Source organism: Dermacentor silvarum, unplaced genomic scaffold (assembly GCF_013339745.2).
Source record: "Dermacentor silvarum isolate Dsil-2018 unplaced genomic scaffold, BIME_Dsil_1.4 Seq152, whole genome shotgun sequence".
Taxonomy (NCBI): domain Eukaryota; kingdom Metazoa; phylum Arthropoda; class Arachnida; order Ixodida; family Ixodidae; genus Dermacentor; species Dermacentor silvarum.
In genome coordinates, this window is record NW_023605771.1 from 1,706 (window position 1) to 24,563 (window position 22,858).

The 22,858-nt window shown below is 45.2% G+C and overlaps 1 protein-coding gene across 1 annotated transcript; it reads left to right on the forward strand.

The window, feature by feature from the left end:
* Positions 1-360: 360 nt before the first annotated feature.
* LOC119434667 (long-chain-fatty-acid--CoA ligase 1-like) lies at positions 361-13,684 on the forward strand. Its single transcript, XM_037701762.2, has 4 exons — positions 361-535; positions 8,418-8,519; positions 8,910-8,981; positions 11,831-13,684. The coding sequence occupies exons 2-4, from the start codon at positions 8,460-8,462 to the stop codon at positions 11,966-11,968; spliced, it is 270 nt and encodes an 89-aa protein (XP_037557690.1). The 5' UTR covers positions 361-535; positions 8,418-8,459; the 3' UTR covers positions 11,969-13,684.
* The last annotated feature ends 9,174 nt before the right edge of the window (positions 13,685-22,858 follow it).

Below are 22,858 nucleotides of genomic sequence, written 5' to 3' on the forward strand. Positions count from 1 at the left end.
TCGCTGTGATTTCCAAAGTAATGCTGCCACTAGCCATCATGGAAGCGTAGCAGGGCTTTAAAAAGCAGCGGCTAAGAGCACGCAGTCTTTCTACGACACTGCAGGCTACTCGATGCATATACAGGAATTGTATTTGGTTTAAAGGTTCATGACAGCATTGTGTAGGGACTGGAAAAACTGATTTACCATGTTTAAAAAGCCTCGCTGGTTGTGAATGGACCCTGGAAGTATGTATTTTATTATAAAATTTAGCCTAACAGAGCTTGTCTTAAAAGGTGGCTGCTGTACTTAATTATACCGGGTTGGAGGCACAGACTCAAGCTTTTTGCTTTTATGAGGAGCTTTTGAGGGGAGCGTGTGTACTTATGGTAGACGGTACTGTTTTTTTCAGAATGGATGCCTGAAGGTCATAGACCGCAAGAAGCACATCTTCAAGCTGTCCCAAGGCGAATATATTGCTCCCGAAAAGCTGGAAAACATATTTATTCGTTCCTTGTTTGTGGCTCAGATCTTCGTGCATGGAGAAAGCCTCAAGGTACTTGGTTACACAGTAGCTCATTACCTTTTCTTTAGGAATTTGATTAAGCATGAAAATGGCACCCTCACAGCTTTCACAATCTGCACAGTTGAAAGGTTGGCACTACATTCACTCTCGTTAATATTTGCTTGCTTTGAGATTGTGCTGCTGCGCAAAATGAATGGGCAGCGATGAACAGCTGTTCATGTGGCACAGAGAGAGAGAAACAACTTTATTGAAGTAAAGACTGCGCTTGGTTACTGCGGGTGGAGCCCCTCTTTCAGGGCCCCACTCGCTATTATAGCGGCTCGCCCAGCCTGGTCGAGGGTCGCCAGTTGGCTTCCCAAGTCCTGTTCGGAGAGTTGTCGCCCACGACCAATTGTTGAGTGTGTCGTTAAGTAGCAGTGAGCTCTGTGTCTGCCGTACGCTGCGTGCATTGGTAAGTTATGTGTTCGAGTGTTGGGGTGGAGTCGCACCAGACATTTGTCGCTGTGTTTCTCTGGAAAAATTTTGTGGAGTTTCTGTAAGTGTTGGTAGGTGTTTATCTGTATTTGGCGCCAGCACCTCGCCTGTCGCCTGTTGTGCTTTGGTTGAGGTGGAGCTTTGTTTTGTCGTCCCAGTCATTGTGCTTCAAGTGTGTCTGTCGGTGTGCCGCCGGGTGTCCGAGAGGCATCCATTTGAGCAGTACCTATCGTGGCTTGGCCTGCCATGCCTCGAGCCAGGCGATTCACTCGATCATTGCCTTTCACTCCAGTGTGCGCTAGACACCAGGTTATCCCATGGTCCATTTGGAGGCTTGGTCCAGTATGCGAAGAACCCTGACCGATAGAACTACCCGAAGGAAGAGTTGACAGGTGTCTTACGAGTCTGAGTGTATAAGCCGACTGGCTCCTGGCCTCAGAGTCTCGGATGGCCAGGGCTATGGTCGCAACTTTAACTGTGGCGCTTGATGTCGTGCGTACGGATGCTGCTGCGATCAGTCTCCCCCTGGCCCATCGCGACTGCCGCCTAAGTGGGAGTCGCCATCTCACCTCTGGAGGTATAAGCCCACGTCAGTAAAGTCTGCGTCCCCCTGCCTTTTGCGCCGGATGGCTGCTCGCGCTTGTCGCCGTTTTTGGTGGTTGTGAAGGGTCATGTGACGTGGGATGGGGTCCACGTGGATTCTTGCTTTTAGATAAGGTGGCATAAATGTAGTCTCGTCTCTGCAGAACTGTGGCATTAGGGTGTAGCGTAGTCGTGTTAGCACGGAGCACCCCTGGGGTGTTGCATTGAGTCCTTTCGCACTGGGCTATGAGTGTGGTCGCGGTGAGTTCTTTGTATGTGTTCGTCATTCCCAGCTTGCTGAGGCGGTCTGTGCTCATGTTTTCAGGCAAGCTGAGTGCTGCCTTGCAGGCGATCCAGATTAGTTGATTTGCTTGGCCATTTTGGTTTGTCGGGCGGCTTGGAAAGAGAGAGGGTAGGGGATTCTACTTATGACAAAGGCCTGCACTAGTTTCATAATGTCCGTCTTCATCATTCCCTCTCTGCTACGTGCAATTCTGTTAATGTGGCTAGTAATACTGCGCACTGTGTGCTTGACTTTGGACAGGGTGATGCTGGCACTGCCCGTTTCCTGTATATGCATTCCGAGCACTCGCAGGTGCTGGACTCTTCAGATGGGTTCTCCGCCGAGTAGTAGTTGTTGTGGCAGAGCTTTGTTGGCTCGGGCTCTTGGTGGTCGAATATGTATGTATTCCGATGTGCTCGGCGCACATTTCATGCCGGCTTGTTTTATGTATGATTCAACCGTACCTAGGTCTCGTTGAAGTCTGTTCTGTCTGTCCCCGTACGAGCCTGTGGTGGCCCAGGGCATAATGTCATTGGCGTAGATTGCCGCGCCGAGGTCTCTGTCTTCCAGCAACTGTAGGGTGAGTTTGCGCATTCCATTGTTAAACATCAGCAAGACAATATTGCACCCTGAGGCGTGCCGCAACCTGGAAGTTGATATGGGAGTGAGGGGTCGTGACGCTCCTAGTGCAATTGTCAAGGTGCAGTCACGCAGAAAGTCTGCAGTGTAATGGAAGATTCATTCTCCGCACCTGACATCCTGAAGGCCCCCTAGTATTGTAGAGTGAGATATGGTGTGGGGAGCCTTTTGAATGTCAAGGGCCAACAGGATTCTGTCTAGGCTGCTCGGGGGACGGTCGAGGACCTCGTCTTTCAGGAGGAGGAAGATGTCCTGTGCAGAGACTCGCCTGCGAAAGCCAAACATAGTCCGGAAGAAGGTTGTTATGCTCGAGGCGACTCGAGGAGCTTGCCCATGCACAATGTTAATGAGATGGACCGCAGCTCCATTTCATTAACATCGAGCATGGGCAAGCTCCTCGAATCACCTCGAGCATACCCGGCTTTGGGATCATGATGTTGGCTGATTTCCATGGTGCTGGTACCAGGCCTTCCTTCGTTCAGACCCACACAGATCCACAGTTGAACAGATCCACAAGCTTTTCGATGGCCGCGTCAGTGAGACTGTGGAGCATTAAATTGGTAACGCAGTTTGGTCCTGATGCCGTGTTTTTGAAAGTCTGTGTGGCTGCGTAAAGTTCTGCGGAGGAGATGGGGGTATCCAGATCTTCATTGGCTTCCCCATGGTATTCTTTAGGTAAGTGCTGTTGTGAGTGTTCGAGCCTCACCGGTGTAGGTGGTCTTGAGTTGTTGCAACAGCTCAGTCTCCGTCCCTTGGTACCCTCCTATGAGTCACCACATGACATTAGCCGTCTCCGTGCATGTACTGGTCGGATCCAGCATGCATCACAGTATTACCCATGCTTTTTGGTGTTCAGTGTGCCTCTGAGGCAGTCGAAGAAGCTGGGCCAGTTGTTATTGAGTGTTCGAGCATAGGTGTTTGCTTCTTCCGACATTTGGTCGATCCATTGCCTTAGCTTACGGATGTGGTGCTGTCTTTTCCACTGCTTGGTGAGGCTTCTACGAGCTTGCCAGAGATGGGTTAGGTGGTTGTCTCCAGCCGTCATGTCTGGTGTGCATACCTGCCAAGTATCCCGAATTACCCGGGAGTCTCCTGGATTACCCGGGAGACTGCTGGATTTGGACCATTTCTTCCGGTTGTACGGTTGGCAGGAAAATCTCCCGGAAATTGCTGTTCTGTCCCGTTCCCGCGTCTAGCGCTTTGTCAGGCCACATTGGCAAAAAAAATTCAACCCTGTCTAATCCAGTTAAAAGTTCATCGCACAAAACATTGTCAAGAAAGTAGTAGGGAAACCCTATACTTTAGCAGGAAAGAAGTTTGGGCGTGTTGGTAGGTCATTGTAATTTTAACTGGGATTCATAGCGCTAAAACGACACAAGGACGAGGAAGAACACGGGACGAGGCAGTTAAAACCCTATACATGCGCTATTTCGTTAACAGCAGAGCGCGCCTTACATTGATGGGGTTGTTGGGTGCCATAGTGGCCCCAGTCCCATTAAGCTAGCCAGCGAATGCCGCCTTCCGCAACTAGCAACACTAGACTTTCCATTGTTCTCCTCGGTGTCAGCCGCCCTCGCATTGCATAGGGCTGCGGTTAGTCATGGCTTTAAAAGCAAGGAGTGCTAGCGCAAAAAGTATCTTCAAGTATTTTTAATATAGTGCCCAGCTGATGTGACGCTGGGTATTTTGTTGATACCACGGAACAATGCAGAGCGCAAGCGGCAATTTAACATCGGGAAAAATAATGAGGACGTAGTGCCGCTCGTCCATGTGTCGCTCGTGCAAGACGCTGGGAAACTTCAACCTCACAAAATGTGAAAGAAATTGAATTTATTACAACCAAAGATTATCTGAAGAATTTCTTAACACTCGCCATGTTTGCTTAGGCGCTGCTAAGCACGAGTTCGTGGGACCAAATCTAGGCCACGGCGGCCGCATTTCGTTGGTGGCGAAATGCAAAAACGCCCGTGTGCCATCCATTGGGTGCATGTTAAAGAACCCCAGGTGGTTGAAATTAATCCAGAGTTCCCCCCTACGGCGTGCCTCATAATCGGATGGTGGTTGTGAGACGTAAGACCCGAGAATTTAATTAAATTTTCAATAATCTTTGAAGGCAAAATGAGCAACAATGAAATGCTTGCAAAAGTGAGACCTTGATGTTCATGTGTTCATGTGGTCATTGTATCTGTTAATAATATTGTAATAGAGTATTCCTGGCAGTACTTGAAAATATCGACGATGGGGGAGGTGGGGAGGCTGTGTAACCGACGGACCCCCCCCCCCCCCCCCCCCCCCCCGGTCGGAAGATATCCTGGATTTAGTTTCTCCAAACTTGGCAGGTATGGGTGTGGTTTGAAGCTCCTTAGTGGTGGCAGTATAGAGTTTCCTTAGGAAGTTACTCCATCCTTCTGCCGTAGTGGGTGTTGAGGGGGCTGTCTGCTGGTGTTCCAAATATTTATTCCAATCCATCAGCGTAGCTATCCCTAAGGGTAGGCGAACCTTTGCCGTGTTCAGTATCATGCATTGGATGTAGTGGTCGCTGCCCAAGTTTTCATCGAGGTTGCTCAAGGTTGATCGAGGTAAAACCATTGTCATTGTTTATAAAGGTGAGATCCAGCATAGTGTCCCAAGCCACTCTGTTGCCCATCCTTGTAGGAACTCCCGGGTGTGTGTGCAGCAGTAACTCGTGGGTATGGGTGGCACAGAGTAGATTGATTCCCTTGGTCGTATCTCGCTGTAAACCCACTCCGTGTGCCGTGTATTAAAACTGTGTACCCCCACTCGCTTCTACCCCCATTCGGTGTGCCATGCATTAAATCAGTTGGTCCCGTTGTGAAAGCAGGTTGAATACGTGGTTCAGGATTGTTGAGAAGTTGAATACGTGGTTCAGGATTGTTGAGAAGTTTAGCCTGCGTTCGCTAGGCGGACTGAAGACGTGCACCAATATACATTTAGGGTGTCCTTTCTTGACTGGCCAAATCGTGACTACTTGATGGTGTGTTTCGACCCCCAGTGTTACGGTCACGGTTATGGTTAAGTCCTTCCTTGCCAGGGGCGCTACAGCTGGGTGATTTGGGTTGACATAAAGGCGGTAACCCCCAGTGGGTTCTGGTGTTTTCCCGACCTCTTGCTGCTGGCTTCTTCACCGGAGTCTGGTTCGTCTGTCTTGGTTAGAGCAGGGGTGGTGTGCTGCGGAGATATTGACTGGGATCTGGTTTTCGTTGCTTTGTTGCGCCCTGTCTTTTCTTTGTCGTCTTCTTCTTAGTAACGTCTGCTGTTGGGCTAGTTGGTACATGGCTAGAAATGGTTTCAACCGCAAACTAAGACATGGGCAAAGAATAGACATGGACGGATGCACTGTCCGTATCTTATTTTGCACCTAAAACCATCTCTAGTCTTCTTCTTCATCCTCCGAGGAGAACCACCGTGGTTGTTTGACCACCTGCTGTCTAGAGGTTCGAGGTGTATGCAGTGGTAATTGTTTCAGTCACTTGTTGCAGCTTTGATCACCAATGGGGATGAGCCCCCCCTTTACGAGGCACACTTAGGTTCACGTGGGTGTCCATCGGTTTGGTTTTCAAGCCCACATAGTTTGCAGATCTGGCGGTCAGGGTTGGGGCAGACATCCATGTGATGCCCTTTGTCGTGGCAGATCTTGCAGACTTGAATCGTGGTGTGGAAGGAGTGGTACGATAGTTCCCCTCCGTAGTAGTAGACTGTCTTGGGTAGTATGGGCCTGCTAAAGGTCAGGGCGGCACTCTTGGGGTCGCCTATCATGCGTGCCTGTATGAGTTCTACTCTATGCGTGCGCACCTGCATGTTTCCTAGCAGAGTTTGAAGTGGAGTGTGTTGTGAAGTTCCGTGAACAGGGAATTCACGGAATTGTCTTAGCGTGTCTTCTCTGGTGGCCACGTACACTTTGACGGCGTATGCGTGACCTTTGATTGTTAGGACTCGTATACCTCATGCTTTCTCTGCCACCTCCTTGTGCTTGGTGGAAAAAATAGCTATGTTAGAGCCCGATTTGATTTGTAGCATGGATGGGTCCTCATAGAATGGGTGTTGGCAGGCTTCGATGGCTGCTGTCGCAAGTGTGAGTGTTGTGATGTTCCGCTGAGGTAGTCCCTGGTGCTGTCTTATTATGATCGTTGTCTTTCGGCAAGGGTTGGGGAACTTCCTTCCTTTCAGTCGTCTCGTGGTATTGATTTCTGAAGTGTCTTTGGCTGCTGCATTGTCGCGTTTGTGTTCCAATGCTTGTTGTTTTCGCTGACGCAATGTCAAAACAGTCTGCCAGTCGGTTTCGAGGGAGTTTGCAGGTGGAGTAATTCCACTCACCTCTTCATGGTGGTTGTGCCCATCGCAGGCTTGCAGGGCCCAGTCAGGTCCATTCTGTCGTCGTTTTTGACTTGACAAAATATTGTTCCGGTGGTATCAGTCTTGTGCCGCGCCCGTAGCCATAGTAAAGCCTAACTCCGACTTAGGCCTAACTTTCGGCCAAACTCGATTTGTTAGGCGAAAAGTAGACAACATGACGTCACATCATGACGCAGAGCTAGCGAAGGCGGAGCTTAGCCCCGATCGCTCGGCGAGCGAGTTGAGGAGGAAAAGCATTGCTAGGGAGGAGGACAATTTGTAATTGTCCCCCCTGCCATGGTGGCATAATGGTTATGGCGTTGTGCTACTAAGCCCAAGGGTGCGGGATCGAATCCCGGCCTTGGCAGCCGCATTTCGATGGGGGTGAAATGCAAAAACACCTGTGTACCGTGCATTGGGTGCACGTTAAAGAAACCTAGGTGGACAAAATTAATCCGGAGTCCCTCACTATGGCGTGCCTCATAATCAAATCATGGTTTTGTCATGCAAAACTCCAGAATTGAAAAAACAAACTTGTAATTTTCAGTTGTGGATAGTTCAGCAAATCAATTAATAATTATTACCATACTAATTTTTACTGCATTATGATGTCACTGTTTCCTTCGTACCATTGTACTTTCTATGGCCAGAAATAATGTGAATAGGTTGTTTTCATTTTCTTTGATGTGTAATGGTGTTTGGGCTTTGTAAGATTAAACACTAGTGTGTTAGTCCCAGTGAGCATTGAAGTTCTGTCAATCTGCAAGCAAGAGATCTGTTGTCTTGCCCAACCCCCTTGGTGAGATGCATGTAAACTTGGTTGGGTCAGGCTGGATTTTCCAACTCAAACCGCTCGGGTAACGTTCATGTAAACAAAGCTTATGCGGGTGCACATCCTACATACATCCAACTTGATCCCAGGTAGGTTTGTAAGCGTGCCAGTACTGAAAATTTTCTAGCTGTTATCTATGTTTTCTTGTGATGCTTCACAAACACTGAGCGTGCAAGCTAGAAAATGCTCATTGTACCTGGAAGCATTCCTGCATGACTATGAGAGTGCTAACATCTGATAACATTTTTCGCTGCTCAAAGCTAGAGAAAGCCTTAATCTCTGCGCAAGCAGATTGTAAATAAGCTGCTATGCCTAATTTACACAGGTGGCATGGGAAACCCTGGGCATTCATATGGCCCTTAAATCGTAAATTTCATATATGGCATATACGAGAGTAGAAGGGGAACCGAGGGGCTCGAATTTGGTAATCATGAATTTGTTTATCTGTCTGTTGGCTTTGTGGTCATATATGGCATATGGCATTTAAGCCAGGAGATAGTATACATGAGAAACAAAACAAACAAAGATGGGACAAATCTTGATGTTGTGATAGAAAAGGAAATTCTGTGTTAGGTGGGGCTGCAAATGTAACTGAAAACAGCCATGTAATATTTTAAGAAACCTTGAACAAAGCTCCACATGTTCTGGCTTAAATTTAGTATGTGCTACATGTTTGGAATATGTTTCTAAAACATTGATTCTAACATCAACATTTTAGTCTTATTCCAAATTTTGATCTTCTGTTGCAGTCCTGCCTTGTTGCAGTTGTGATTCCTGATCAAGAGTATTTGATGCAGTGGGCAGCAGAAAACTCCATATCGGGCACCTTTCATGAACTCTGCAGGAATAATGTGAGTGGTAGACTTGTCACAATGCTTTCCCGCACACAGTGTGAAGTGTGAAGATGTAGCGGCTGCAGTGATCAAGATTTATGCCTTTTTCTTAATTAAATGCACTGGTGTTACTGATGACCCAAATTTCTGAATTTAGATAGTCTGGTGTGAATAATGAAATTACTCTGTGTGAGCTTTAATCTGAGAATATGACCACTCAGTATGGCAGTTCTAAAGTAGTACTTTGAAAGATTTTCAGTGAGTGGTTGATCACTGATATTTTTTCCTAGTAAGACATAATTTGTACCACAATATTGGGACTTTTAAAATGTTGCTACCTAGCACTGGCGACCAGTAATAAGCAATGTTGTTAATTTTCACTTTCATTCTGCCCACATATGTCAACAGATTGTCAAGAAGTCCATTCTGGATGACCTCTGCCGCCTTGGAAAATTGTCTGGGCTGAAGTCTTTTGAGCTGGTAGGTTCAGCTGTTGCTAAGATGATAGAAGTGTGTTTTGTATAGCTAGGGTTCAGCATTTTTGGTTAAAACTTTGTTTTTAGCCAAAAAATATTGCTTTTAAAGGTGAACTTAATGAAGAGGAAAAAAAGTGAGAAATAGTGTGGTGTCATAAGTTTCGCCTATCGCAGTGCTTCGACACACAACATTGCATCTCGCCAGGCGGTGCTATTGATAGGTGCGGCATAAATTTGCAGCATGTGCTCCAACAGCAGTGGCGTAGAGTTACTGTATGCACCCCAACAGGGGCAGTCAGAGTTGGGTGTGGCTAGAGCATGGGTCTCTAACTACTCGCTCCTGTATCTCGATTAAAACCAGTTTACTAGCGCTACTGTGCATCGCTGTCACCCAGTAAAGAATCATGCATGGTAAATTTTAACGTGATAGCATTAAAGGCTCCGTGTCGCAGAAAATCCGGAGTCTGTGTCAGTGTAGGCATATTGCATCGGCGTTCGCGGTACAAAAAATCATTCCCGAACCACCCCGACCACGCAGGCCCTCCGTGTGGCGCAGAGGCGTTAGTGAACTAATTGAATTTCTCAAAGTAAAATGCATCAGAAAAATCGTAAGGTATGACTTAACCACAACCTACAGACGTGGTACCGTTGGAGTGTAATTTTAATATACGAGAAACCCTTTCCCAGAATTTCGACAATTCATACAGGCCCGCGCCGCGATTTGTTCCTTGCAAAAACACCATCCAGATGGTGCTCACCTCCTCGGCAGCCGCGCGCGGAGGCGAAGTTGGAGGAAAAAGAGAGCTGCAGTGTCCGGGAAGCCTGATAAGCAGCCAGGGATCTTTGAATGCTATCGCGTTCCACTGTTAAAGGCGAAGCTTAATAAGCGTCCTCCAGATTTTGTTATTCGAAATGTATCTTAGTGAATGAAAATACATATTTACATGCATATAACAAAGAAAAGCCAGTAAGCTTGCGTTTGAAAAATATGGCAGCCCCCCAAAAAAGCGTGTTTGAATAAACTGTGTGTACATGCACAAACACACACAAAATTTCTTAAAAATGAAAACTAAAAGATCTTAACCTGGGGATATGAATTTGCACATCAAGGCCAGTATTCACTTTGATGATGTTTGTTTGCACAAAAATGCACTTCGAAGGCACCTTCAGTCATCTTGAAGAAACAGCAGAAAGAGACAATACACAAGAGAGAGAGAGGAAGATGGGACATACAGACTCGCAACTAACGGCTTGTTTGCATTAACACACACATAGTTATACCTGCAAGATAACTGCACAGACTATAAGGCGAGATCACCGAACTTTAACATTAATAAAGCAGTTCACTGACCAATGTGAAAAAGCAAAAACAACTATAAAACAACTTTACCTATTATAAGTATATAAGACAGTTCGTTTTGAAACAGCGGTATTAATGGCTGGTTTATGCACATGTTGGTTTTTTTCTTTCTGTATACAGTCGAATTTTGTTAATTCGACCCTGACGGGACTGGCAAAATTGATCAATTATTCAGCTGTTCAAATTTAACAAGATGCGGAAAAAACGCCAAAACAAACCGCAGATTCATTTGGCAGTATTTACTCTGTTCTGTGCCCCCGAATGAAACTCTCGCTCGCTTTTTGTGTCCTAAGCAGAAAATTAATGTTGAAATGACATTAAAGCTCCTAAAGAAAATGTATATCTAACGTGCACCCAATTTTTTAGCAAGAAAAATAGGCAAGGGCTAATATGTCTTGCACTTTGGTGGCCAGTTTCCTAAAGACAGCTTCGCCTCATACATTCGTGTTCGGTTGCACTGCACAGACAACTTTCGATCCAACTTTTTCTTTTTTGAAAAGAAAAAAAAAGGCACACGTTATCGGGCCACTACCATAATCAGACATTGTAAGCTACGGTTATTGCTTGAAAATCCTCCTCCGCCAAGCCGAAAATAAGCATTTTAGACGAGAGGTGACGGGTGTGTTCAATGCATTCACTGTTCCCTGAGCTCCCATGCTTGCTTTGCTGTGCCAACTGGCTGCATAGCTATCAATAATTAAGTTCGTTGCATGCCTTCATCTTTACTTTGTGGGGTTATTTTGTAAATATACGTATGAGCGTGTCATTGCATATAAAGCCTTGGCTGTGAATCGGTGCATCTTCTATCTTTCTCTCCATCTTCTATATCATCTTTTCACTCTGTTTCTTAGAAGATACGAGTGTACCAGCTTGTCTGGTTTTCTGCTGCGTCTTCATTCAAACTTCATCTCATAGCGAGCTTGGCTGAGATAAATGCCATGATGCCCTTGTCTGTTATTGTTAAAGTAATTTAGAATAGAACTAATTTGTTCACAAATTTTCTACATATGGGCTATAAAGGGGACGGGAAGGGAGGGGGGAGTGAGGGGTTGGCACACAGTGTATAGAAAGTATCTAGAAATGCTGAAATGTTTACCACACGTATTATGTTGTCTGCTCTGAGTGTAAAGCACTGTTATCTCAAGTAGTTTATGTTGTGGCATTTTCTTTGAACAAGTGATTTATAGATATGTGTTTCAAAATGTTGCGTAATATTACTCTTAGGCTGATGGTAACAATAACATATTTTTTGGTCTACAAATTACAAATTGCTGCTTCGAGAAGAGGTGAAAATATCCTCTTGGTCTTTAGTTGGATTTTACATTCAAACTGGGAAGTTCTGAGCTTTACCATTCAGCTTTAGCAAGCATTAACAAATGTCTCCTTTTGCTGATACCATAGCTTCCCTTTTATGCATTGAATTGCATGCCTAAACAGTTGTCAGATAATGAGGAATAACATGTTTTTTTTCCCGTTTTTTTTTCCATGCACAGCTGAAGGATATCTATGTACACAGTGACTTGCTGAGTGTCGACAATGGCCTTCTGACGCCCACTCTGAAGACTAAGCGGCCCGAGTGCCGGAAATACTTCCTGCCTCAAATCGAAACCATGTATAGGAGTCTAGCTTAGGGCCTTAGGGGTAACAAAGAGTTACTTTTTTTTTTTCGAGCAATAGAAGCGTTGTAGCAGAGGGCACAGAAGCCACGTTTCTCCACACTTCTACGGTTGCCCTCCTGTGCTATCAGTATGTAGAAGAGGCAGCGTGCGAGACCAGCGCACTTTTTTTTCCATACCACTCGCTCTCTACTTGTCATGTCTCCAACACTCAAAGGCTCTGGAAAGAAGTCTCTCAAGCACTGCTACTCTTTCTCAAGGACCAGTCCTCGTAGATTTTGTAAAAAGTTCAGTTGGTGTTGCTGACCTATGTCATTCTCTCCAGGCATATGCTTTTTTCCCCCATTATCGCCAGGTTTCTCTTCCGGATACTGTGCATTTGCCGATTCAGGAGTTAAATGCTAACAACATGCTGCTTGGGTGCGAGGTTGAATGAAGTGTAGTTTTTCTGCATCTGACAACTTGTCTGTCAGCCCATGGAACTTTTGTTTTGTTTACTTTTCATCTGTGCACACAATTTTGCGCTGGCAAATGTGAACTGGCATACTACTGGATGTGTAAAACTTCGTTATTATTATTTTTTTTTTTTTTGTTGTCCTTGTTTTTCAAACTGACATGTTGCATTTGTCTGAAATGGTGATCGATTTAGATTTTGTTGTCTCTTTGAAATTACGTACTACTATTTTTTTTTTTTTGTCTAAACTGTTTGTTTGCAGCATTCTTTTGTTCTTTTAATTTACCCAACCCTAGGTTTTCACGGCTTCAATCTTTGGCTAGATTGTGTCATTCAGCCCAACCAGTGCTAGTGTGATGAATGCATTATGTGTCACATGCGTCAACAAATTGACTTGTTACTTCCATCTTTGCTGCATGCAAATCCAGAGCATGCCTGTGCGGCAGTGTTATGCAAATTTGAAAGAATTGTCATTTTCATACATTTTACAGGCTGGAGCATCCATGCTTATAGCATTCTTGTTGCTGTCTATAAAATTGTTTTTCTTTACGACACATAGAAATTACTTATATATAAATATTTATTCAAAATTTTTTTCTAGAAAACTCTTTCAGGTGAAACTTTAAAAAAAATAGACCTTTTTGTCTTCACTCTACTTTTGACATCATATCATGTGATAATGCTGAAGTCAAAAATGCAGACTCTAGTCCAAACAGAAATTGCATGACTTTGAAGCTTTCTGCTGTGGTGATAACATAGTGTAGTAAGTGCATAGAGCAAAAATCGAGAGCATGTGCAGAGTGGCTGACCACCTTTTAATGAAGCATTTCAATTTAGCACAGGTCTCTCAGGGCTAAAATGGTGCTGTCTCTCCTTCGCTTTTATACTTAAAAACTTAGGTTAACAGTGTAAAGTTGGTCGGTACCATTTTATGTGCATGTTGTTTTTCCTAATCATGATTTTTTTACATTCCAAGCTCCTAATGACTGCAAAATATTAAGCTTTCCACCCTTGTAACCATCTCCTCTGATGGTCTTTCCACAACTTTGGTAACAAAAATTCATATTGGTACATTGTTTGGACTTTTCTTCTTTTGGCATCCTAGAAGTGTTTTGCAATAACCGTACACTCGCAAAGAAAGAGGACATATTTATTAGTTATTTCTTCTAGTTCCAAATGACCAAAGAATTAATAGTACTTAAGAGCAGACATTGGAATGTATCCATGGCACTCATAGTTAGGCTTTCATGAATAAAAAGTCTGTGATTTTCACCTGCTCTTTGCGTTTGTGATTTACTGGTGTTCATGATTTGTGCTGTGAATGACCAATATATGTACAGTCAACCACAAAAGTTTGCGGACCACGCGAGCGCGTGCCAGACTGCCTATCCGCACCACCTAGCGGTACGCCACCTAGCGGCGACAGGGGCGCTCTCCCGGATATGAGCCCTCTTGGTACTCGCCTGCCTGTTAATTTTTTATTCCCGTGCATGACATTGTTAGTTCATTGTGTTGACGCAGAGCGCTGTCTGCGATAAGACCGCCACATATCTGGCTTGATAGCAGTATCGGAGCAATCACTGCAACCTTTGTCGACTGGTGTGCCAGTGGGTAGATAAGTTTCACGAAGCACTGCGACGATTTTTTTACGCGACGTTTACTGGCGCACTTTGGTTGGCAGCATCTTGGTCCAATGAGTGTTGCTGCTTCTGCGTCTTGAGAGAAAGGGTAGGGAGGTGCTTCACTGTCATCAAAAATAAAGAAAAAGCGGATGCAAAGAAAATTTTCTTTCACACATAGGCGCATCTTCGCATCAGTCGCTGAAAACGTAGTAGACTTGCTTCAGGCCACGTGGTGATTGCCTATTTGGAAAGATGCCGCTGCGTGTTCCACTTGACGAAAGAAGGCACATTGTGCGTTTATTTATAGAGGGAATACCTCAGCGCGAAATCTGCCGCCGAACCAACAGGAGCCGGACAGCCGTGAATAGGATTATTCAAGCTTTCCGCGACGATGACAGATTCACAGATATGGAGCGCAGTGGGCGTCCAAGGGCCACGACTGAGGAAGAGGACCGCCTGATTACGGCCGCCATCGTGGCTGATCCTTTTCAAAGTGCAGAGGATAGCCGAGAAGCGCTCTCGCTCACGGTATCGTCTGAGACTGTAAGAAGAAGGCTGAGTGAGCTTGGCCTGCAGTCTTTCATAGCAGCACAGAAACCCTGCCTCTCAGACAGCCAGCTACAAGAACGACTCATGTTCGCTACAGCAATGAGATTGGACAACAGAGAAATGGGGCGATGTCATCTTTAGCGACGAGTCAACTTTTTCCACGCGCTGGGACTAACGGAAGCGGGTTTGGCGTCCACTAAACTGCAGGTGTGTTTACAGTGTATTGGCAGTTAATTCACGAAGCTAATTCTGCATCACAACATGTTTCACGTAAAATGAGCTTTTGGACATTACGAGATTTTTCTGTAGTGGTAATATGTTGAAAACATTAACGATTGTTTCATAGTACTACTTACTCTGAAGCTAATTAAAAGCTGCCAGTGGGTCTTTCAGTACTATCTAATGATGTTTGCACGTTTTCTATTGCAACTCTATAACAGCATTATAAAGTTCATACGCAAGAGGAATCGCAACATTTTTAGACGCGCCGCTGGAACCCAAATGTATGCTATTTCTTGCAGATATCTGCCTAATTACACACAGTGTTCTATCCAGTGGACGGTGTTTCGTGAGCGTGTGGGGAGCAATCAGCAAAGATGGCCTTGGTCCCCTTGTGCGTCTGGAAGGGCCCTTCACTGCGTCACGGTACTGCGACGTCATCACTAGACACCTCGTTCCGTATGCGCTGGACGGTCCCTTCAGCGACGGCTGCTATTTTTTTCAACACGACCGCAGCCCGATCCATAAAGCACGTATCGTCCAGTCATTGCTAGAAGAACATGCTGTTTGCCAGCTTGAGTGGCCTCCATGTGGCGCCGACTTGAATCCCATAGAAAATGTCTGGGGCATGTTGAAGAAACGGCTGTCCACACGAGCCAACCGCGGCCGCACGGCCGATACGCTGTGGCAAGCGATCGCACAAGAATGGGAAAGCCTGCGCGGTCGACCGGAGATTACTGAATCTTTGTACAAGTCGATGCCCACACGCATCAATAAGGTGCTAGAAAACGGCGGACATTTCACTTCCTACTAGATCATTGAGAGACCTATGTTTCATGACACTTCTGTAAATGTCTTGTGAATAAATTCATCCCCTTCAGACACGAATTATGATGCACTGTCTGCAAATGCGTCAAATGCGCATGGCATCATTTCAAGACGCTCACTATTACATTCCAAGAAAGAAGACGAAGCAATGTGCTGTTTTGTGCGAGTTTCAGTAAAAAAAATTAATTAGCGTATAACTCATTATCTAATTATTCTGAAATCCGTCAGCTTCAATGCTTGCATAAAAAGAATCAACTATTAGGCCCGAAACGCATGCACACTTGCTTTTTCGGTTGTATTCGTGTCGACCGGAGAAAAAAAATACTCTTCACGTTGGTCTTGGAACGCGGCACGTCGAACGATTGTCTAACATGGTAGTGTCTCCAGCAAAGTGATCATCTGCAGCAATACGCAGGACAATGAAGTTAACTGACCGCTAGTTGTCCCATCAGGAAGCGGACACGAATGTGCACACTGAGTTTTAGGTCATTTGAAGAAACACGTGGCGTGGGACGCGCCTCCGAAGTTCGAGTCCCCGAAGTTCGAAAGGGTTATAAAAAGAGTCATCGCACCCGATTATTTCTTATTTTTCTAAATGTAACCACTATAGCAGCGCGGTGGTTCGGGCTTTGCGCAGCAAAACCTGGGCGCAGGCGATCAAATCCCGGCCGCTACTGTCACTTAGCGATGGGGGAGGAACGGAAAAATTCTGCCTACTGACTAAGCATCTGTGTCCCATGGCTGCCTCACCGCTCACTCATGCACTCACGAAAAAAAAAAAAAAACAGCGTGGCTACGCGAAAATAGAACTGATAACAGCCGAAGAATACGCTGTCTGATTACTTGTACTGATATTCTGCTCTCAAAATATAAGCAAGTAGCCCTGGCTAACAAAGAGCGCGTCACGTTGAAAGAGATAGGTAGAAAATATTTGCGCACAGTGCGAAAATAGACAGGCCATAGATTTAAGGAGGGATGCGTCTTCAACGTAGCGCTGCTGTCGATCGCTGGTGACGTAGCGGAAGTGTCGCGAAGAGGCTCTTGGCCACGCGCTCGCGTGGTCCGCAAACTTTTGTGGTTGACTGTACAAGATTTATTCTATCGGGGCTGTCTTAGTTCGAAGCATGAGCTGCTCTGGCAGGATTAAAAGGGCCTTGCAACATACTTAACGTAACCTAAGTAAATAAACCTATTTAGTCGCTAGACAATTCTGTTATGAACATCTAAGGCAAATATTATTCCTGTGCATGCATAGAAGCCAACAGTTTCGTTCAAAAGGCTACAAAGTCGTTGCTTCAACTTTCAGAAATCCTCGTCATCCTTTTTTTTTCTTCGTATATTACATGTAAACATGATGGCTATTGTGAATTATTTTATGACTAAGCAGTGCCTCTAGGCAGAACCAAGAACGAAGTCTCCTCTTCAATAGAATGTTGGCACCATGTAGGGCTCCGGATTAATTTTGACCACCTGGCGTTGTGGTCAAAATTAATCCGCAGCCCTCCACTACGGCGTGCCTCATAATCGGAACTGGTTTTGGCACGTAAAACCCCAGAAAGAAGAATGGTTACTACAAGAGCTGGAGGTGTCCAGGGTAAACCAACTGAACGATCATAGCCATCTTCACTGGTGCAACTTGGGGTCACATTATATATTCCTGTACTGTCTTCCGTACCATGCGTTGCAACATCCTTGCGTTCTACAAGGTCAGCTGTTTCGACAGTAGGGCCACCTGATCTTGAGCTCATGCCAACGTCAAAGCTCTCTACAGTGATGGGTGGAGCATGGCACTCGTTGATCCTCATGGGCATGACTTGAAGTACAGTAGGAACGATTAAAAGAATCTAGTGGAAGGCCGTAAGGGGTACAATTTTATTGCTGATGCCTCTCCTCGGACAAGACAATTAATATACGAGGGGAAGTCAAAAAGGAAAGGGACTTTTGAGAAAAGATACATTTATTCTAATAGAAAACTGAAACGTACATTATTTTTCTTCGTAACCTCCCTGCACGTCAATGCACTTTGCCCAACGTTTCACAAGTTTTTTGATTCCATCGGAAAAAAAGTTTTGGTTGCACCTGTAACCAATTTTTCACTGCATCAATGACGTCTGCATCGGTTGCAAATCATCTTCCCCTGAGCACTTCCTTCAATGGTCAAAACATATGAAAATTTTCGCTTGGAGCCAGTTCTGGACTGTATGGCGGGTGTTCCAGCAATTCGAATCGCATTCCTTTATTGTTTTGGCTGCAGGATGACAGCTTTTCGCAGTTTTTCACGACGTTTGAATCTAATTGCAGGTTTGAGTTTAGTTCGCAACACATCACAATAGTTCTCACTGTTCAGTTTCTCCTCTTGGGGTAAAATGAATGGCTACCACACCTTCCATGTCCCAGAATAATGTTAGCATGCAAGTGTACCGTGCTAACACTCGCATGCTAACACAGCGAAGCTGGCCAATTGATATCGAGCAGCTAGCCTCCAACGCATTCGGCGTCGGCAAGCAGCAGCGTTCTTGGCACTGTGCGAACCTTGGTTAGCCTGCCTGCGTTTGTGGCATGCCAGGAACGCTGTCGCTCATAGGCGCCGACGCGTCCAGCGCTAGTCACGCGAAATGTCGCCAACACGTTCGGCGGCGGCAAGCGACAGCATTCTTGGCACTGTACCAAACTTGGTTAGCTTGCCTGCGTTTGTGGCATGCCAGGAGCGTTGTCGCTCGTAAGCGCCGACGCGTCCAGTGCTGGTCACGCGAAACGTCACGAAAGGGAAGGTACCTCCGAAAATGATCGCTCGAGAATACCTTCCTACATGCGTAGTGAAGTTAAACCAAGTTAATATCTAGCAGTAGCAGCCAGTAAGCTTCGCTGTGCCTAAGCTTTGCGCGACCGAGTGCAAACTTGCCCGACATTATCTTGGTTCTGTCCAGCTACGTGGCATTTGCATATTTTTAAATCTTAGTGCATGATATTTGGGACACCCTGTATATGTTACGCTTAGTGTAGGGGTCCCAGATGGTGCATGCGTACTCAAGTTCTGGTCTTATAATCGATGTGTAAGCTAGTAACTTAATTTCTGCATGTGCTTGTTTTAGTTTATGCCTAAGAAAACCAAGCTTTCGGAATGACAATGCGCAGATATGATCAATGTGCGCGTTCCAACTGAGGGTGTTATACTAGTGCCACACGGGCAAAGTAAAGTGCACTTCGAGCGAGTGCACTTCAGCGCGCTGAGTGAACTAGATCACTATACGAGTTCACTATACTTTGGCGGTGCGCTGCTACACGAGAAAGAAAAGTGTTCTTTCACATTGATGGTCATGGCAACCGGGAGTCAGACGGGAAAGCATATATTTATTAATATAAAAATGTGTGCACAAAAACAGTTTATTATTGTTAGAAACAACATTTACAATCCACCTATATAAGCGCCGGCAATGACGGCAACTTGACTAGCAACAGTCAAAACTTCTCGATCCGCCAAACAACTGCGCAGTCATTATCCGGCGTGGTCGTGAACAGCCCGAGAGCGGGAGTTTTTTTGCTGTTCTTGTCGTTTTTCTTTTTTTTTTTTGCGGTATGGCACATTTTATTACCTTGTAACGTTAGCAATTTAAAACGATGTTATTAAAAATTACTCCTGACCCTTCTTCCAATCTCACTTGATGTATCTTCTAAGCATTGCTAACGAGGCTACACACTTGGCCGCCGCGAAGTGAGTTCGCCGAACACACTTGCCGGCGAGTGCACTCTGCAGTGAGTGTCACTAAGCGTTCCCGTGTGGCAGCCTGCGAATGACACTAGCCGCGAAGTGCACTCGCTCAAAGTGCACTCTACTTTGTCCGTGTGGCACGGCTATTAGTAATTGTGGCGCCTAGCGGCCTATTCAATGACTTCAGAAAGCGGTTGCGATGCAAAGCTAAGGAAATAGCAGATTGCATATTTTTCTTGTTATTATCATAAAATAATGATTTGCCAGCATTACGTTTCATATCCCATGCAGTGTACCATGAAGAAATCTTAATAAGTAAATGGGGCACTTGCTCCTCACAGCTGTTAATTCCGTTAAATAAAACACAATCATCGGCAAACAATTTGACCTGAACAGACAATATTAATGACGTCAACATTGTCGTCAGTATACAGGGTGTTTCCGCGAACACTTTCAAAAATTTGTAAAGGTTGCCTGTGGCAGATAGCACAATTCCAGTTCATGAGCTGGTCTACTCGAAGAGGCGGACATTACTTGCACAAGAAATTGAAATGCATAATTCAATAATTATCAATAATTCACTCATTAAGTTTTTAACTAATTACCTGATGGCCCATATTGCAATTTATAAATTGTAGACGTGGAGTTCGCAAGGCGGATCCACTTGGAACGAATTCTCGGGATGACACGAGTTTCGAGATATTAATTCCCGTACTTTGCGGAGAAATGCATTGGCGTTCCAGTTAGTTTCTTAAGAAAACGTCGCTTTATGCATTGAAGCACAAAATTAACTGGAACGCCAATGCATTTCTCCGCAATGTTCGGGAATTAATACCTAGAAACTGGTCTCATCCTGAGAATTAATTCTAAGTGGATCCGCCTTGCGAACTCCACACTGTAAACACAAATAAGCCTGAATGGGGGTTTCTATGGTTTAATACCTTTTAAAACTCCATCGCCCAATACATTTACTCCATCACCATGGAGTAAAAGAGCATAAAACCATGATTTTACCTCCTTCCCGAAATGATGGAGGAAAAAAACGGAATGACCTGATATCACTCCATTTACAAAATGGTGTTTATCAGTGCGAAAACCTCGTGCCGTGAAATGGAGTGAAAATGTATTTCCTCCGTGCACTGTAAACACAACTTACAGGCCGCATAGGTAAGAGATACGACGCGCAACGTTTTTAAACTACTCGGCGCCAAATCTTATTTCATCAGCGGGAACGTATTCGATATAAAAACGTGAATTCAATCCCAACACTCATAAATGTAGTAAAATCGGTCTTAAAATGGAGTTTTCTCCCTCACGAGAAATCTCATATGTAAATGGAGTAAAATCGAGGCTAGAGCGGCAGTCGCATACTAGGCACAGTCGTGTCCTATACGGCTCTGCAATTTTTTCTTCTTTCGTGCACTTCAACTCATGGATACTACTTTGGATAATCAGCGGCCGTTTCTACAAGCCTTTGCCGTCACCGTGGCAGCAACGACATCTCGATATCTTCCTCAGCACGCCGCACACGACGGAGATTCCGACCGCCTCGTCGACGACGGCATGAAGACGTGATTTTAGGCCTAACATCCATTGACACCTGCCCTAGGCCGGGCAGCCGCCATGTCATTCACGCACGCCCGACTAGCCTCGTCCAGCGGAGCCAACCTCGCATCAGTCACCTCAGGTGAAACGTGGTGAACGTGGTGAAACGATTTTTCGTGAGCGTTGCAGATAGCTAGTGGTACTTGCATTCGGAGTTGTGGCGTTTACTTGTGCTCTAGTGGACGCCTTGGCGTGCCATAATAATACTGTTCGAGAATGGCAGGCGATGCTGCATGAACCAGCTGAGCCGGAACGTTTCGGCCGTCGCGTTACGTGTTACACGTATCGAAGGAGGTGCCTTTAATGTGGCGCTAACGCTTTCTTTAGCAACTCGCTTTAAGCTGAGAATGCCATTAGTGCGGTCCGATATTATGACGATATTATTATTATTATTATACAAAGTGGGCGGGCCGATATTATGACGAAAAAATAGCGTGTCTGTGCTTGGGTGTGAGTGCGGGAGGAAAGGGCGCGTGTACACTTTGCTTGAGTGTATGTGCGCGTGTGTGCGCACGTGCGTTTTTACTGTGTGTACGTCACTGCTTTTTCGTGAAATTTTACGCATGAAAGCTTTCATGTGTGTCCGTGTGCATATAGTTTTGCTGCAGCACCGCTTGCAGCAAAACTATATTCCCGGGTTTTGACATCGGTCAGCGCTCAGGCAGGCACAGACGCGCCACTAATTTCAAGGCGACGCGAAGCATGGGGACTGCAAGAAAGTTGGGGAGGCGAGAACAATCGCTGTCTCTCGTCACTCCGACAGGCGTTTGACAGGTTTTGTGGACACTGACCCCACCGTAATGCGGCGTGTCCGTTGTCGCTAGCGTGCCTGCGTGTTCTCCCTCTCCCGGCGAGGAGGATGCCATTCAGGACCCCCTAAAAGTGGTATGGTCAATGGGCGCGATCATAAACTTGCACGTCGGTTTGGCAGCAGTCAAATTTTCTGTACGTGTCGTTTGGGCGTGTTCACTTGTTGACATCTGTCCTCAATAATTTAGGAAGAATCCAGCTCCATCCAATTTTGAAATACGGGATTATCTACGGACTTCTCACAATGTCACATATTGAGTAAAAACCGTTTGCAAAAGTGTGTAGGTCGGCTGCCATTTTAAGCTGTTTTTCTTTTTTTGTAAGCGGATTACATGTCTTGTTTTAAATGTGGTTCCCCCCAAGTTAAGGAGAGCGATAGTCTGTATGGTTCACTCGAGTAATTAAGTTGTTGTTACAGTTGGCTGCGCATCGTTCTGTCATTCAATGTTGTCCGCGCTTCCTTTTATCAGAACATCAGCAGTGTGTTGTTGTCGTGCGCGTTTGTTTATTGAATGTGCGTTATGTTGGACTCTTGGCCTTGCTGATGTATGGTATATGCTTTATATTATTGTTAATTGATATCTATCATTTCAAGCAACATGCTCTTATTACGCGTACTTTTCTTAAAATTCTGTGTTTCCCTCTATGTTTTGTCTCCCGTGTGATGTTGTAATGCCTACAGATAATAAAATATACATTATACCGCTATCCGGAAAACCGCATTTTATTTTCTTCATTTAATCATAACGTGCGTTGAAATGCTAACAAGAAATACATAGGCGAGAATATCATCCTGTCAAGTATAATGATCTAGTGGTATAAAGAAAAATCGCCGTGCCAACTTGAACCTTGTGAATGTCACATACTATCGCGTACGTGAAAGCGCAAATGCGGTCGTTTTATTTGTGCTGAATTCGCGTTTCGATTTACGTTATTGAACAGAGTTGACTAGCCGAGAAAGAGAAGTTAGATGGGTAGATAAATGCTCTTGCTATAATTCAATTTTATATTAGTCTCCAGTGAAGTTTTATAAATACATTCAAAATCTAACTAGGAAGGTGGAAAACAAAATAAGCTACGGTAAAGGTTGTTACCGACACAAAACATAG

Coding starts and splice junctions, on each gene's coding strand:
- LOC119434667 (XM_037701762.2), top strand. CDS start 8,460: ATGCAGTGGGCAGCAGAAAACTCCATATCGGGCACCTTTCATGAACTC. Junction 8,520..8,909: donor ATGAACTCTGCAGGAATAAT/GTGAGTGGTAGA, acceptor ATATGTCAACAG/ATTGTCAAGAAGTCCATTCT. Junction 8,982..11,830: donor GGCTGAAGTCTTTTGAGCTG/GTAGGTTCAGCT, acceptor TTCCATGCACAG/CTGAAGGATATCTATGTACA.